General features: G+C 40.2%; 1 protein-coding gene across 4 annotated transcripts in view; it reads right to left on the reverse strand.

Moving 5' to 3' along the window:
* Positions 1 to 12426: 12426 nt before the first annotated feature.
* The window catches only part of LOC5576462, a 40631-nt gene continuing 36514 nt past the window's right edge, over positions 12427 to 16543 (reverse strand). For 2 of the 4 annotated variants that reach the window (XM_021844628.1, XM_021844610.1), the window contains exon 6: positions 12427 to 16529. In XM_021844628.1, the coding sequence (XP_021700320.1) occupies positions 13690 to 16529 (2840 nt within the window). In that variant the 3' untranslated portion in view covers positions 12427 to 13689. Of the gene's footprint in view, positions 16542 to 16543 lie in introns of all 4 variants that reach the window. The other 2 variants (XM_021844620.1, XM_021844599.1) reach the window with 1 other exon arrangement.

The following is a 16543-nucleotide window of genomic DNA, read 5'->3' on the forward strand; positions in this document are numbered from 1 at the left end:
ACGTTTTTTGAAGGGTTATTTATCAAATAGTATGCTATTGAATTGATGATAATTAGGTCGCAATCAAATGGTTCATGTTCATGTATAACAATATGATCAGACCTTTTTTTATTTCTTTAAATCGACACATGTTAGTAAATTTGAAAATGATGACAACTGGCGCTTAGGCTAATGAAGCAAAACAGCAATATAAAATTTAAAAGCTATCAGCTAAAAATGCTTTTAAAAACGATCAATGGGGAAATACTCTAGACTAGCCCATACTTTATAAGAAGACAGTCGCATAATTTATGATTACGTTCTAAAAGCCATTGGTAAGGGGTCGTCCATAAATGACGTAGCATTTTAAGGGGTAGGGGGGTCTTCACGAATTTGTGACGATGTGTGACGAGGGGGAGGGAGGGGTCCAAACTAGTGGACGTAGCATCTTGAATAATTTTGGTAAAAAGAGTAGCGCTGAAGTAAATGACAAAAAGTTTTTTATCAAATTTCTTTATCTGACTTATGAAACATGGTTCATAAAATGAAGATTGAGCTTTAAACATTAATATGAAAAGAAAAATTTTCTAGGAAATTTTAAATTTTCCTGATCAATACAATCTAACAGTTTTTATGAAGCTTCGAATTGTTATGTGAATATTATATTGTAGTCGTGTCTGGACATTTTTATTATTTATATTTTAACAAATTAAACGATTAAGTAGTTGAGTTAAAATTAATACCTTATCGACCTAGGAAATATTGTTTTTTCATTTGTTAACATGACAAAGAATCAACCGTATTAGAACGGTTCCACGCGAAATCGTCCATAAAATGCTGAAATCTGACATGTACCATTCCGATTTGGATGAAACTGCGCAGATGTATTAAGTATATGAGACGAAAATTATCTCATATAATTGGGGATCGTTTAGAATCGAGAGTAACTTCCGATAAGGACGTATGTATTTTTGGCACCACCATTTAAAAAAAATTTTACCTCGGAAACCGTTTGAAATAGAGAAATAGTGTCTGACGAGGGATGGTAGACAATCAAATAGGCTTTGTAAAAAAAATATACACTGAAAAAAAAAATACTTTTATTTTCATGAAAAAATCGAAATTAAACCTTAAAACACAAATTGCAAAAAATAGATATCTTCGATTTTTTTCAATTTTTTTCTGTAAAATTTCAATGTAAAACCAGATGTTTTAAGCACAGTTTCAACATGGTGCACTCTAAAATAAAAAAGTTTTTCTAAGAGCAACTTTTGGTGCATTTCTGAAAATTCAATATCTGGCCGTATAAAAGACGTTTTGATGCTGTAATATGATTTTTCATCCAAAAACAATTCAAAATGCTAATAACAATGATCTTCCTAAAACTAGCCGTTTTCTAGATATTTAGGATTCAATTATATTAATATCATAAAACTTAAGAAAATACGCCCGTTTCATAAGTTACTCCAGATGCTCCACCAACAATGTTACGTTTATCTCTTTCCACATTAATATCCCATGTTTTAAGGGCAGTTTCCACATGGTGCAATTTAAAATAATTTTTTTTTTCTAAGGGCAACTTTTGGTGTATTTTTTTTTAGGTACATTTTTTTAAATGGTGATGCTAAAAATACTTAGAAGTTACTCTTGATTTTAAATGGTCTCTCCACCAGTGGAAAAAACTTATTCTATTATATCGAAACTATGTGCAAAATTCCATTTGAATCCAAGGTAGTCGAGTTTCATCGTTTACCGATTTGGCGTGTGTTCCGGGAATTAACTTTTGCGTGGTCTGGACAGCGATTTCTTCGGTTTTACGAAAAGACAAAACACGAACGCGTTTAATCGGTACAGCGTTTATTTCATAACTGAACAAAGATACAAAGTTTGTTTATTTTTCAGGTAATGCAAAAGAGAAACTTACACGGAAAGAAATGTGGACTGTATTTCAAACTTTACTCTTTCATACACCCCCCCTTGGATCGTCCGATCTGGTAGCAAACATCTGGTAGCAAACACACCTTCGCTACTGCTCGTCGGTATTCACCACTCGAAGACTTGATGGTAATCACCCTGACTACGCCGTCCTTACCGGGGTGCAAGGCCACGATGCGACCCATTTTCCACAACTGTGGTGGCACGTTCTCGTCACGAAGTAATACCATAGATCCTATCTTGATATCTAGTACGCCATCCTTCCATTTTTGCCGGGTTTGTAACGTGTGGAGGTAGTCCGTAGACCACCGGTTCCAGAAATGCTCCCTCATACTCTGCACGTGCTGCCACCTTGACAGCCTGTTGATCTTCTGTTCACCATACGACGGTTCAGCAATTGCTAGACCGGGACGTCCGATAAGGAAATGCGATGGCGTCAGTGCTTCCAAATCATTCGGATCATCCGAGAGGGGGCACAACGGACGCGAATTCAAAACAGCTTCAGCTTCTGTCAGGAATGTCGCCATTTCCTCATAGGTCAGTCTAGTTTCGCCAACGACTCGTTTGAGTAGGTGCTTCATTGATTTAACTCCAGCCTCCCAGATCCCACCAAAGTGTGGACTTCTGGGAGGGATGAAGTGCCAGATGATTCCTTTCGCACTGCAGAACTCAGCCAGTTTCTCAGTGTGAGCCTGATCTTCAAATAACTTTCGCAAGCTAGCCAATTCGTGGTTGGCGCCAACAAATGTCGTACCGTTGTCAGATAAAAGGTCACTAGGGAGGCCACGTCGGCTTACAAATCGTTGTAGTGCAGCGAGGAATGTCTCGGAACGAATATCGGTGCACAGCTCCAGGTGCACGGCTTTTACGGACATACACACAAATACACAGACGTACGCCTTGAAGAACCTTGGCTTGCGACCGCTTTCCTTCAGCACGAATGGGCCTGCAAAGTCGATTCCGATTTTGGAAAACACTGGAGATGGTGTGACACGATAACTAGGCAGGTCGCCCATGAACTGCTTCAATTGTTGCGGATTGTGTTTGTAGCAGGTATAGCAGCGACCAGCTATCTGTTTCACGACGGACTTCACCTTAACAGGCCAGTACTGTTGGCGGATAATGGACACTAATCCATTTTGCCCTACATGAAGATTGTTTTACGGAATATGCGAATATTTCAACCGTCCACCGACCCTTATTATGCCAGCTTGGTCCAAATATGGTGCTAGCACAGAATAATTATTTCGCTTCGTTTTCTCCATTTTCAGATCCTTGAGCAGATCCGGGAACATTTCCTCCTGAATCAGCTTCACGATTGTTTGAGTTGCTCTGGATAGCTCTGATGCAGTTAGATGCCCACAGTTCTTCTTCGTCGCTCGGCAGTTGTCGATGAACCTCCAAACATATGCCCATGCACGCTGCAGACGTGTGAACTTGCTGACTCGCGCGAAATAAAAAGCGGGCTCCTTATTTATGTTAATCAAAACACGTTTTCGTAGTTCCGGCAGGCCTTCATCGTCAATGGGAGGCATCTCTTCTTCTTCCAAATTTCGCGAATGTCGAAGTTCGGGTGAACCTCCCCACCATAGCCGGTTTTCTATTAGATGCTCTGGGAGCATTCCACGTGACAACGCATCTGCCGGATTACACTCGGATCTCACGTAGCGCCACTGGAAGTTTGGTGTGAGCTCGATGATGGAAACAACTCTATTGCAAACGAATTCATTCAGTACCAACGGAGATTTCTTTAGCCAGCTCAAAACGATTTGGGAATATCACCAGAGTCAGTGTGACACTGTCGAAATTGACTTCCAACGCTTCCATTGATTTTCGCGTCAGTTGTGCTAGAACCAGTCCAGCACATAATTCAAGGCGTGGTATGGTGACCGGTTTCAAAGGCGCAACACGAGATTTACTGCAGAGAAGTTGAACGTTGATCTTACCATCTGCTAGAATACACCGCACATACAGGCAGGCACCATAAGCTCGTTTCGAGGCGTCGCAGTAGCCATGTAGTTCGATACGTTGCGCACCGGCTGGAATGACACATCTCTTCTTTCGAATGTTTCGTATGGACAGCAATTGCTCACGAAAAGTCGTCCATGTATCCATCTGCTCTTCAGGAAGCTCGTCGTCCCAATCAAGTTTCAATCGCCATAGTTCCTGCATAGTTAATTTCGCAATGGTTCCTACCGGTCCTAGGAAACCTAGCGGATCATAAAGTCGACCTATCTCTGACAGAACGACTCGTTTTGTAGGTGTGCCTTGGTTGATCAAGTCCGTCACATTGAACGCGAAATAATCATCAGTAGGATTCCAGATCAAGCCTAAAGTTTTGATGGTGTTGTTCACCTCCGATGACTCGAAATCCACCTGCTTCTCTTGTAGCTCATCCGGTATGGCTCGTAGCACCTCTGAACTGTTAGAGCAGAACTTGTGTGCTCCAAAACCATCCCGCTTCAGCATCGCTTGCAACTGCTCGTATGTCTCAACAACTTCAGCAGCCGTTCGTCCTCCGGTAATAAAATCATCTATGTAGCTATCCTTTTTCACTACTCGCGATGCCAGTGGAAATTCGTTTGCCTCGTCCTTGGCTAGCTGTATCAAACTCCTCGTGGCAAGGTAGGGAGCGCTGGAGCATCCATAAGTGACGATTGTCAGCTCAATGGTTACCTCTCCTTTGTCATTCAACCAAACGATCCGCTGGTATCGTCGGTCCTCTGGATATACCTGTATCTGACGGTACATTTTAGGAACATCAGCTGTCAATACGACTTGGTGCGTACAAAACCTCAGGATGAGTGTGATTAAATCGCTTTGTACAGTTGGACCCACCAATTGCGTATCGTTTAACGATATGCCCGTTGTCGTGGCCGCCGAGGCATCAAAAACAACTCTAGTTTTGGTAGTTGAACTACTCTCCTTATACACCGCATGATGTGGGAGAAAGTAACCACCAGCGGGATCGTTGCCTCTTGCATATGTCCAAGTAGACGATACTCATTCATAAAGTCTGTATACGCCTTTTGTTTCGACGGATTCTTGGAGAAACTACTGATCAATCTATTACAACGACGCTTGAAAGGTAACCTTACAACGTACCTCCCCTCGCTATTTCGAGAGTGTGTTTCCTCGAAATGTTGTTCTACAGCGCGTTCAGTTGCAGTCATCTTGGTGGTAACGTATCCTGCTTCCAGCTCCCAGAATCTCAAAAGAGTTTGGTTGATGTCCTCTTGAGTCGTGTTCATATGACAATGTTTTCTCGTGCGGGGAGCTGCCTTCCGTTGTGTGTTGACAGTTCCACTGACAACCCAACCAAACGTAGTCTCAGCCAGTGTGGGAAAATCGCCACCTATCTTCAGACGCCCCTGTTTCAGAACGTCATAGAACACCTCGGCGCCAATAATCATGTCGACTTCTTCAGGAACATTGAACGAGGGGTCCGCCAACTCTACGCCGGCAGGGAGAGGCCACAAATGGGTGTCTATCTTACCTGAAGGAAGTTCGGTGATGGCAGGGGTGACCAGGAAGTCGAGAACAGCAAAGTATTTGCCATCCCTAGACGAAACTCTTGTCTGGATAATCTTGTTGCTACTCGTCGTCACTCCGTTTAAACCGCAGATCAAAATCGGCGGGTCAATAACCGATGGTTTGATGTTCAATTTCGTAGCCATTTTTTCCGAAATCAGATTCGACTCCGAGCAACAATCGAGTAAGGCTCTACATGTAGTAGTCACACTGCCAAATCCACTCACTAACACCTTCGCAGTTGACAGGAAAATCTGCTTCGTCACGGACGTTGCTTGCGTACAACAGCTAATCGTACGTTTTTCCGCTAGATGTTCCGGTTCGGGTTCAATCTGGGCTTGCAGCACAGGGTTCTTCGGTTGATTGTTGTCGCTCGGCTTCTTAGGATCTTCAGCACGTTCATAATGCAAATAACTGTGGTGGCGTTTGCCACACGTTTTGCATTGCTTATCTGTCTTGCATTCCACTGTACGATGTCCGGTGCGAAGACAGTACAAGCACAGTCCTGCCCTTTTCACCTTCTCGAAACGTTCAGGGATTTGTAGTTTCTTGAAGGTTTCACATTTGTAAATATTGCGAGAACCTGAGCAGCATGGGCATGTTTCTTTACTGGTCTGAACGAAAACCTTCTGTTGCTTGGGCTTGGTTACTGTCTGTGGTTGACTGGCTTGGCCATGATTTGACAGTTTCTAAAGAATACGACAACGATCCTTCAAGAATTCTAACAAGTCATCATAACTAGGTTGATCATCATGAGACAATGACGATTCCCAGTATTTCCTAGTCTCTCTATCCAGCCGCTTGCTAATGATGTTGATGAGCATCATTTCTGATAATCCTTCCACAGGAAGATCATGGTTTTTCAATGCATCCACGTGCTTTGTGCATGATTCTAGGGTTTTGTTCTTCTTCGTCGTAAGCGCTACTATTCGTCGTATCAAACTTTGAATGTTCCAGTACGGCGGATATTCAAACTTACCTTCAACATAGATTCATTATCCAAGTGTAATTTTGTGAAAGCTGTTATGGTTTGTACACTTGTACACCAAAAATGCAATAAAACTACTATATTTCGGTAAATAACTTCAGTTCAATTATCCATTTTGCACTTTTTCACCGAAATCGCATGGACGAACACGATTTGAGAGAAATGCTTAGCGATCGACTGAGCCACACAACTTTCCAACACAAGTTTCTTCCCGCCCCCGTGGGTGACTTACTTCGCCGGGCACTTATTTTCACTATGGAAAACCTTCGTACTTCTTCACTGAAGGGTTTCATTCCAATCACACGCCGTAAAACTTCAATAAATCACCAAATTTTACGAAATTTTCTCAACCGCCGCGTATAATTGAGAATGTAAACAAAGTTTAATCCGTCGTACTGAGAAAAAAAAAAGCTTGTGCGCATCAATGTGTGTGCGACGCTCGATGTAAAAATACGGTTTCTTTGATTGTGTTGTTTTCGCTGTACTGTGAGCAAATGCCATAATTGTACGGTCAAAAGGAATTGTGTTCATATGTTTGGGCTGAGTTTTGATAACGAACAATTAATTTTAAAGGAAATTAGTATATTCCATCATGCTGAAGGAATGGAGGGAGATACCAGTAGATCTATATATTCTAGTAAAACATTTTATTATAGCGTTGATATGTTGTGTTTTAACCATTCAATACACACAGTGCCGTAAGTTGTCAGACGAATCTGGAAACTGATTGCGACGGAGTTGAAAACGATACGACGGACTGAGAATACGGTAAGATGCATTTTCTTTGCATTATTTCCAAAAAGAGATCAAGATTTATCAAAATGTTATTGTAGAATGCTAAAGCCGTTTTGAGAAAGAATTGTTTGGCATCGGTTTGTATCAGCATCATTCACTGCAATACTGGGCAAATTGCAGTTCTCACTGATCAATGCTTAATACGATGGATACTAGCACATCACTATACCAATTTCTGCAACTCTTCTCCATTCTCCTTTGTAATTCTTGGAAGGTTGAACAGTGCGTCGATATGCGTATCGATGATCAAACGTTGATCCTCGTAGGCATCTTCTGACATTCGCCAAGCTTATTCATAATCATTATTATTGATTATATCCTGGTCTATTTTACCTGACGCTTCTCCAATCAACGAGTTTTTGAGGTGAAACAATTTGATTGCCAGTGATTCGTGTGGATAGCGATCCATCACGGTGCGGAACATGCTTTTGAAAGCGTATCAGTTCTCCAACTTCCCATCGAACGTTGGGAGTGGTACCTGCAGGTGTGGAACATTGTTTATCACCTGAGGTCTGGTTTGAAGAGAAGATGCATTGGCATTTAGCGGCAACGCTACGTTCGTATCAGCTTTCAATTTATTGGCAATCATTGTCTGCACTTCAACGTACAGCTGACCGTGCAAGACTTCAAAGTTGAGATATTTCTGGGTTGACTCACCTCGTTTGTCCCTTGGGAGTAGTGCCAGAAGATCCGTGTGCATTACGTCAAATTCATCATAAGCTCGTTGAATCGTTTGCAACTGAAGGTTCAGGTAATGAATGTTGTTTGCTGCCTCCGTTTTGATCGATTGTTGAATCCGAAACAGCTTTTCGATAATCAGATCCTGACGATCCATCAAATTTTCCAAAGCACGATCCATTCCTGCTTTCTCTTTCTTGTCGCGGTCAAGTTGCTTTTGGTAAGCAACACTGAGCGTTGGATCCTGTTCCTTGTGAACTGCAGCGTCAACAGTAACAGAAACAACCTGCTGATTCATTGTCGAAGCAGGAGCGACCGATGGAAATTGTTCTGACAACTGATTAACAGTGTCCGGCGTTCTATTTTCGTCACTTTTGTTTTTCGAGAGATCGAACTGAAGACTCTTCTTCGAGATTTGACTCTTTTTCACTTTTGGTGTATCACTTTCATTTTCATTTTGAGTAGCACTCTTCAATTTTGAATTCTTCTTTTTTTCCGGTCATTTTTCGGTTATGTGGTTACATTTCGATTTTCACTTCACTATAGTTGTCAACCCAATGTTGACAAGTTTTCTTCGGTTGTTGTATTGACAACCACCAAAACACATTTCCTTTCATTCGGTAAGCATCGCGCTTCACCGAAACAAATTCATAACCTCACTTTGTTCTTCAGTGGCTCTTTAGCTTTTGCAATTGCCGATTCACAGTCGCGGCAAACATGAATCACACATAACCACACTTCTCGTTCGGAAAGCTTTGAGCTTATACGAATGAATCTTTCACAAGTCTTTTCAGACGTTAGCTGCGTGCAGCATTACTAACACAACCACAATTCTTCTGGAAAACTATCAAGTTTTCGCTTTTGCTGATCGTCGAGATGCAGCAATCCAACACTGTTCCCATTCGGAAAGCTCAAACCTTCGCGTTTGCTGACGCTCAGATATGGCGTAGCAATCTTACACAAACACACTCCTGAAAGCTTTCAAGCTTTTGCATTTGCCGACTCGCTCTGGCAAGCCCACAATCAAACATTACATAATTCTTCTTTCTTATAGCTTGGAGCTTTTTTCATCGGTGGCAGAGCACTGTCTGCGCATAAATCACACACTGATGCTGATTTTCGTAATTAAAACCCAAATCATGGATTTTCACTAAACAATTCAAGCTTTCCGCATTTCAAGCAGATCCAATCACTTCATCACTACCAAAAATCGATTCACAAAGCATCGAGCATTTGTGATCGCATCTTTGCACGCACACCACCTCGGTATACTGCAATCATTGGCTACGCCATTTTGCACGCGGTGCAAATCCACTAAATTCACTCCCGATCGGTAACGAATCCGGGTTAAATCACCGGGAAATCGCGAGCTGTCCACATCCGGTCCGATAGGACCAAAAAATGTTCCGGGAATTAACTTTTGCGTGGTCTAGACAGCGATTTCTTCGGTTTTACGAAAAGACAAAACACGAACGCGTTTAATCGGTACAGCGTTTATTTCATAACTGAACAAAGATACAAAGTTTGTTTATTTTTCAGGTAATGCAAAAGAGAAACTTACACGGAAAGAAATGTGGACTGTATTTCAAACTTTACTCTTTCAGCGTGGAACCGCTCATTAGTTCTATTCATATTTTCTGTTGGATCATTAATTCTTCTTCTTCAAAAAAAAAAAAAAAAATCCTCATTAAAGCAAATATTAACGTTATTTTTTGTAAAACAAGATATTCATTCAGTGCGTTCAATATTGCAGGAGATTTCCACCAATATTGCAGGAGATCTTCACTTAAAGATTTGTTTTGCTCTTGATGGAACAGCCTGGATAATATTAAGGACACCAAATTCGAGTGTTATCGAAATTGTCCAATCATTCAGTTTTCTAAATCACTCCATAATTCAGCGAAAGAGTATTTTTATTATTTCATTATGAGTTGTGTCAGAACGATGATGAAGTTTAGTTGAAATACTAATATTGAAAGCTGATTGTATAAAAATGGCTGATTCTTGAACAAACCATATATTAAAATGGGTTACATGTATGCCCTGATTCGCTACTCGCCACACCGTAACGCACATGCGCTAGTGTCTATGTACGAAAAATCGCTAAAAGGTACCGTAATCCGGGGTAACATTGATCATTTTTTTTAGTTTTTCTTAAATTTTTCATTTCACAATACAAATGTTACAAGTTTCATATTTTTAAAATAAGTACTGGCACCCACCGCTCCTAACTATGTACTTTATTTTGTTTTTCGAAAGATTTAAACATGTTTAAATAAATGTTTTAAGTGATTTTTTGATTCAGCTGATATGGGGTAACATTGATCACCCAAGTAAACAACGTTCGCTAATATTGGAAATGTCGTTACTTACTAAAATCAGGGCCTCTGAAGCCGAATATGAAGACCAAACTCTTACAAGTCATTTACTTTTTGAGTTATTTCAAAATTAAAAACACCTTGAACCGCGGAATACGCCTAAAAGTAGGCAATTTCCTCAGGAAATTCTACATTCGTAATAGTAATTAGTTAATGTTGCCTAATTGAATAAACTTATGAAAGATTTGACAACGGAATCGTTTTCGGCGATGCCATTTTTAGTAAGAACCGCATTTTCCTTGATCACATCGGCTGCAGAACTCATGTGATCATGAATTTTCGGTAGTGTCAGTGAAAATGATAGAAATCATTGTTTCAAAAAGTTGACAAATTTGCGCATGAACTAAACGCAATTTTGGCAAAAACCTTAATTATCATTAGCTTATGAATATACGAAAGAGAGGCACCATTCATGGTTCGAAAATGTTTCATCAAAAAATCTTTATATGAACGTTTAACAAGATGAGTCATTCCGATCAATGTTACCCCGCTGATCAATGTTACCCCGGATTATGGTACCCCGAAAAATATTTGTATGGCGCAGTGCATCTAACGAATTATTTCTCAAAATTGGGAACTATTTTCGAAAAAAATATTTGGTACCGGTTGTGCGCGATGATGATGGCTATCACGCCTACCAAATTTTGTTTCGATTAAAGCTTTCATTCACAAGATTTTTGAAGTTAGATGCCTTTCCCCATACAAAATAAAATGAGAAAACTTCTGCTAATTAACTGTGAACAAGAGCAAAGCAGGTAATCCATTGTTATTTTTTTATCATTCTGGCTACTGTTTATTGAAACGACTTGAATTTAGAAAATAATGACGAGGATCTATTTAAATTTAAGATACTTCGTTGATCATATACACTGAAATTGGCTACTTTAAAACGAATAATTAAAAAAAATCCTTTCAAATAACAAAATTTCTGTTTAATACATTATAACATATTTCGAACCCTTGCTCATTTCTGTTAGGTTTATCATTTCAAACAAGATTTTTACCTCTTCACAACATTTTTAGCTGTAAACTTGTGTTATGTTTTAACAACTGCAAAAGTAATAAAAATTAATTTTAACCTGTATAAACTGGTCCCCAAAATTATGTAACTTGAACAGGAAATAAGTTTGTTAAAAATGTATTTCAAATGATTTTGGGCGCTACGGTATATAGAAGTATCATTTGTTGGATTATCCTAACGTTTCAATCAGTAATTTATATTATATAATATCAAACTTTGTTTTGGATTTCTGGATTTTAATGCTTCGTTTTAGTCCAATAGCTGAGTAAAAAAAAAAAAAAAAATTTGGGGGGGTGTCTTGTTATACTACGTATTATCCAAGGGGGGTATCAGCATTTGTGACTAAATGCTACGAGGGGGGGTGGGAGTGTAAAAATTCAGTGAAAAAATGCTACGTCATTTATGGACGACCCCTAAGCAAGTGTGTAGCTCGTTATTGTTGAACATATTATTGGCTTAAAACATATTAAAGAAGCTAAGATCTTTAAGCTTTAGAGAAGATAAGATCTCCATATATCTTCCTGTGATGGTTTTTTTTGAATTCAAATACATTTATTTGCCTACAAACAGTAAACTACACATTGCCTACAAACTACAACTACACAATTATGCGACAATCAATCGTCTAGTGGCTGACGGTACTGCGCAGCTACCCCATCAGTCGACAAGCATTGTATATTGAAGCACAGCGTTCTGTTTGTTGTGGAACTCGTGACGCTGGATAACCGCGGCCGAATTTCAACTACAACGAGATAATGATCCGAGTCTATATTAGAGCCTCGGAAGGTCCTGACATCCATAACATAGTTAGGATACCAGTAAAATATAAAATATAAATTTTTCTTTGAAACAGCATGAATAAATATTCAAGTTTTCTTCGAAAAATAAAACTATCAAAGTTACCCCGTTTTACGGTTTTTATCTTTAATATATTGATGAGTTAATATTTTTTTTTTTTCAAAAATTGAGTTTTGTTCATGAGTAATTTTTTTAACTTTTCGAAAACAATGATTTCAATCATTATACCGGAGATTCACAGAGGAAAAAAAAGTCCACAAGTTCTGAGGCTCAGAATTTTTTTTCGAGATTTTCATGAGATTTATATGAAAAAAGAAACTCACTTTTTATGTTTTATCCACTTTTCTTTATTAATTTCCTCGTATCATACATATGCCAGATGTGGTTGTGTCATAATTTGCATCTTGAATCTATGTTTGCTTCAGAGATAATATTGGGTTATCTTCTCTCTAGGTTGGTAAGTTGCGTAAAGTCCTTGTTGTGTTCTATCGACATTCGTCCTCATCGTCGCTCTAGACGACGATTTCTGAGTACTGCTGACTCAACGTAAACCATTAGACGTTTACTATTCATTTGTTAATGGTTAATGCTTCGTCACTATTGGTCAGAATGTGAGCTAGCAAGTGCCTCGTTGAAACAGTTTATAAGGAGTTTATGATTTTAATTTTCGATTTTGTGACGTCATTTTGTATTAATAAGTATTTTGGGTATAATTTGTCTGTTTTGCTGTTTGTGGTTTGTGCCATTGTCACATAGAACACTATTCATTGTATATTGTGGTTTTCATTACACAGATACATACGATGGCTTCCTTTTTTGTTACAATCTATTTTATAAATATCGATTTTACAACTACTAATAAAATGACTGACTGACAAGACTGATGATTTTGGTTGACTAGAAACAAACAAAAGAACACTCTTTGCGTACTGTCATATGAATTTCTTTGTTATTTTGGCACAATGCTCTCGATTCGTTTGTATGTGTATGGTTTGGTATATCTTGGTAAGATAGTATTTTTTATTCTGTCTAATTTATTCATAATAAATATTACAAACTACGATAAGATTTTTTCCAGCTGTTGGAAAGCATCCTGCTTCTCAATTCGTGCTAGAGAGAAAACAAAAGTATGACGAAAAACATTTATAATGTTTTGTTATGCGATAGTTACGGAAAAATAGTTTGCGCGAAATCGACTTTGTAAGAGTTTTGATTGATTTTTATGCGTTAAAGATAGATACAATAACGAATTAAAGTAGAACTGTTATTGATTGTTACAATTACAAAAACACAATTGATTGCACAGTTAAAACAAGTAAAATATAGCTCTAGCAGCTCGCCCGCCAAAATTAATATTGATAAGCCCCATGCGCTGCAGAACATATTTTGATATTCTTACAAATATTCATAATCGATAGAGACATTCAACAATGTGGTTTTTCGTATACCGAAACTCGTTCTCGGTTATCATTTTACAAATATCATTACAGGTTTTGGTGGGTACTTTTCTCAGATAATATTCGTTAGTTTGACCGGCACGTTCTGCTGGTTTGTCTTGAGGGTGAATTTCTTGTGACTCTCTAGGCTTAGTAGTAGGTTGGGAAGGGATGGTAATTCGCTGCCGCTGAAGCGTGTTGATTCAAGGGAGGAGATGTGAGATTCTGTTTGACCGAATGATGATGATAGTTAGACGATCCGACTTGGTGGTGATGGTGATGATGGTAGGCTCCAAAACCTCGTTGAGGAGAGACCACGTGCCTTGGAGGAGGAGGCGCAGGTCCTGGAGTTTCCGCGAGAAGACGATTGTTCTGTTCGAAGATCAAGTGCGCAGCCGGATCGACTAACAGGCGATGGTTTGTTGCGGCCAGCTGTTCACTAGCCAACAGCCGATGATGATCGGGAAGTGAGTCGCGGTTAGAATGCTGTATTTGAGAAGACAAAAACGATGGATGACGGACATGATGAGGGGTGTTGCCTACGATCATGTTGCCTCCACTATTCGCACTGAGATCCAGTGAAACCATTCGTATCATATCAGGATGGGGATGAGAGTAAGGAATGGCAGGAGAAGGAGGAGATGGGACTAGGTAATTGGATGTACGACTTAGATCAACAGAAGCTGGTTGTTCCGACTCAGCGTCTTGACCGATATGGTCTTGGAGCATATGCTGCATTTGTTGCTGCTGCTGTTGTTGTTGCAGTTGGAATTCCTGTTGCTGTTGTTGGTGCTGTTGCTGTTGCTGCTGTTGTTGCTGATGCTGCTCTCGTTCGTTGAGAATGTCGTAGATGTGGTGGTGATACCGGTTGAAATTCAGATTTCCACCACTTGAGGGTACCTGGAAATTGCTATGTGAGTAACTCGAAGAAAGACCGGTTCGAGAAGTCATATCTAATCCTTGGAAGTCCGAAGTTTCATTCATAGCGTTACTGGAACGAAAATCGGGAAGATCCACATTGGCTTCAGAGTTGTATTTCAGTCTGAGATCCGTTGACAAATCCGACCCTAAACTGTTCCGAACCGATTCATATTTATTACTTCCGCTGCCGGCATTCGGCGTAATAAAGTCTCCACCGGAAGTTGGATTTGTGATCTTCAGTTTCGGTTCGTTGCTACTCGCGCTGACGGACAAGTTCTCAGCAATCACAATACTGCTATCCTCGTCACTAGATAAGTGTTGCATATGGTGCTGGTTCTTCAGATTTGCTTCAAAGTTCTCCAATGCCAATGAGCTGATGGTCTTTTCCTGTCGACGAGCGTAACTATTGTTATCCGCACCGAAATCGTATCTCGGTAGTGATGGAGTGGAAGCGGGTGAGATAAGGTCATGTTCTCCATAGATTTGTCGTGAAACTGATCGTGCTGGCGAGTTTGTAGCAGTTTGCTGAGCTTGTTGCTGCTGCCTTTGAGCTCCATTTGAGTTGGAATAGTTGAAGTCATTTTGATCAGGAGACAATGCACTACGCACTGAGTCTACGCTTGGAGTATGCTTATGTAGTGCTGACTGCGATTGCTGTTGCTGGTGAGGTTGATCATCGTAACCAAGCATCTCTCCATCGCCATAGTTCGTTAACTTGTCCCGCGACTTAGGCCGCACCTCTAGTTCGTTGCGCTCCTGTATGATACTAGCATCGTCTGGAGACTGCGTCGAAAACTGAGACATTGAGTTCATCGGCAATGGGAAACCGTGCGGCTTCATCATTTTCATTTCATCTACCGAAGAATTCATTTCTTCCGTACTGAAGGAATTCGCTTGCAAGTTGTTCTCAGCGGATGCTGTATTGTTTCCATCGATGTCCATGTGAAGATTTTGGTTTTCGTTGCTACTATTGTTCATTTCAGCTTCGTTGATGATGTTACTCACCGAGTTTAAAGCTGCTTCTACCAGCATGCTAGCCGATGTAGGTATCGTATTGATAGCGTTACGGCCCGTTACTCCACCGTTGTTATTATAGAAACTTCCCAGTAACGATTGATGATTGAAATGCGTTGGGAAAGTGTGGTTTTGGAATGCTGGCAAATCCGGTAAGGAGTTATTCAAACCAGCAAAGCTTGACGTATACTGAGATTGTTGTTGCTGCTGCTGTTGTTGTTGCTGAGACTGTTGCTGATTTTGTACATTAGGGTTCTGTTGATTTTGGTTGTTCGAGTCAACAACATCCAAAATAGTTGAGTTATCATCGTCATCTTCGTCATCATCTGCCACCTGAGTATGCGATGTGTTATGCCCTACATTTCCTCCATTCATAATCAGTTTCGTTAAGAAATCTCTATTGGCAGCTGCCGCCAGCATATTCTCCGAATTGTTATCATCTTGCATATGACCGTTATCACTTATCCACTTTTTGCTACCCTTACTTATTACCAATCCCGGATTACCGCCGTTCATAAATTCTTTATACTTTTGATTACTTGACGTTAGTGAGTTCAAATCCCCGAAACCATCTCCGTCCGTCATTGGTTTCTCGTCCTCACAGCTGGGCAGTTTGTAGTGCATTGCATTCTGTTCGTTCTGGGCTGATATGTTCGATAGACGCGAGTGCAGTTGACTGAACTCTTCATGTTTCTCATCCGACAAAGGCTGATTCAGATGCCGTTGGATCGCCTCCAAACGTTCGTCACGCTCGGCACAATCATTCGAATCCAGGTCGTCATCCAATTCTTCCTTTCGAACCCCATCGCCATCCATCCCGGGCAATCCCGTAGGAACCTTCCCAAAGTCCTTGAGATTTCCACTTAGAATCGAGGATATTTTTGTCGACAACAACGACAAGTTGCTGTCGTTTTTGCAAATTTCACTAAACGACTCCAAGATGTTCTTCGTTTTGAGAATGCTGCCAGGAAGATCCTTCGGTACCCGTTTTCGCTTCTCGCTGCTTCCTTCTTCGCCTGGTTCCAGCTTCCTACGCTGTCTGCGCTGAAGGCCATCTGTAAGAAGATCT

The sequence above is a fragment of the Aedes aegypti genome, chromosome 1 (assembly GCF_002204515.2).
Source record: "Aedes aegypti strain LVP_AGWG chromosome 1, AaegL5.0 Primary Assembly, whole genome shotgun sequence".
Lineage (NCBI taxonomy): Eukaryota > Metazoa > Arthropoda > Insecta > Diptera > Culicidae > Aedes > Aedes aegypti.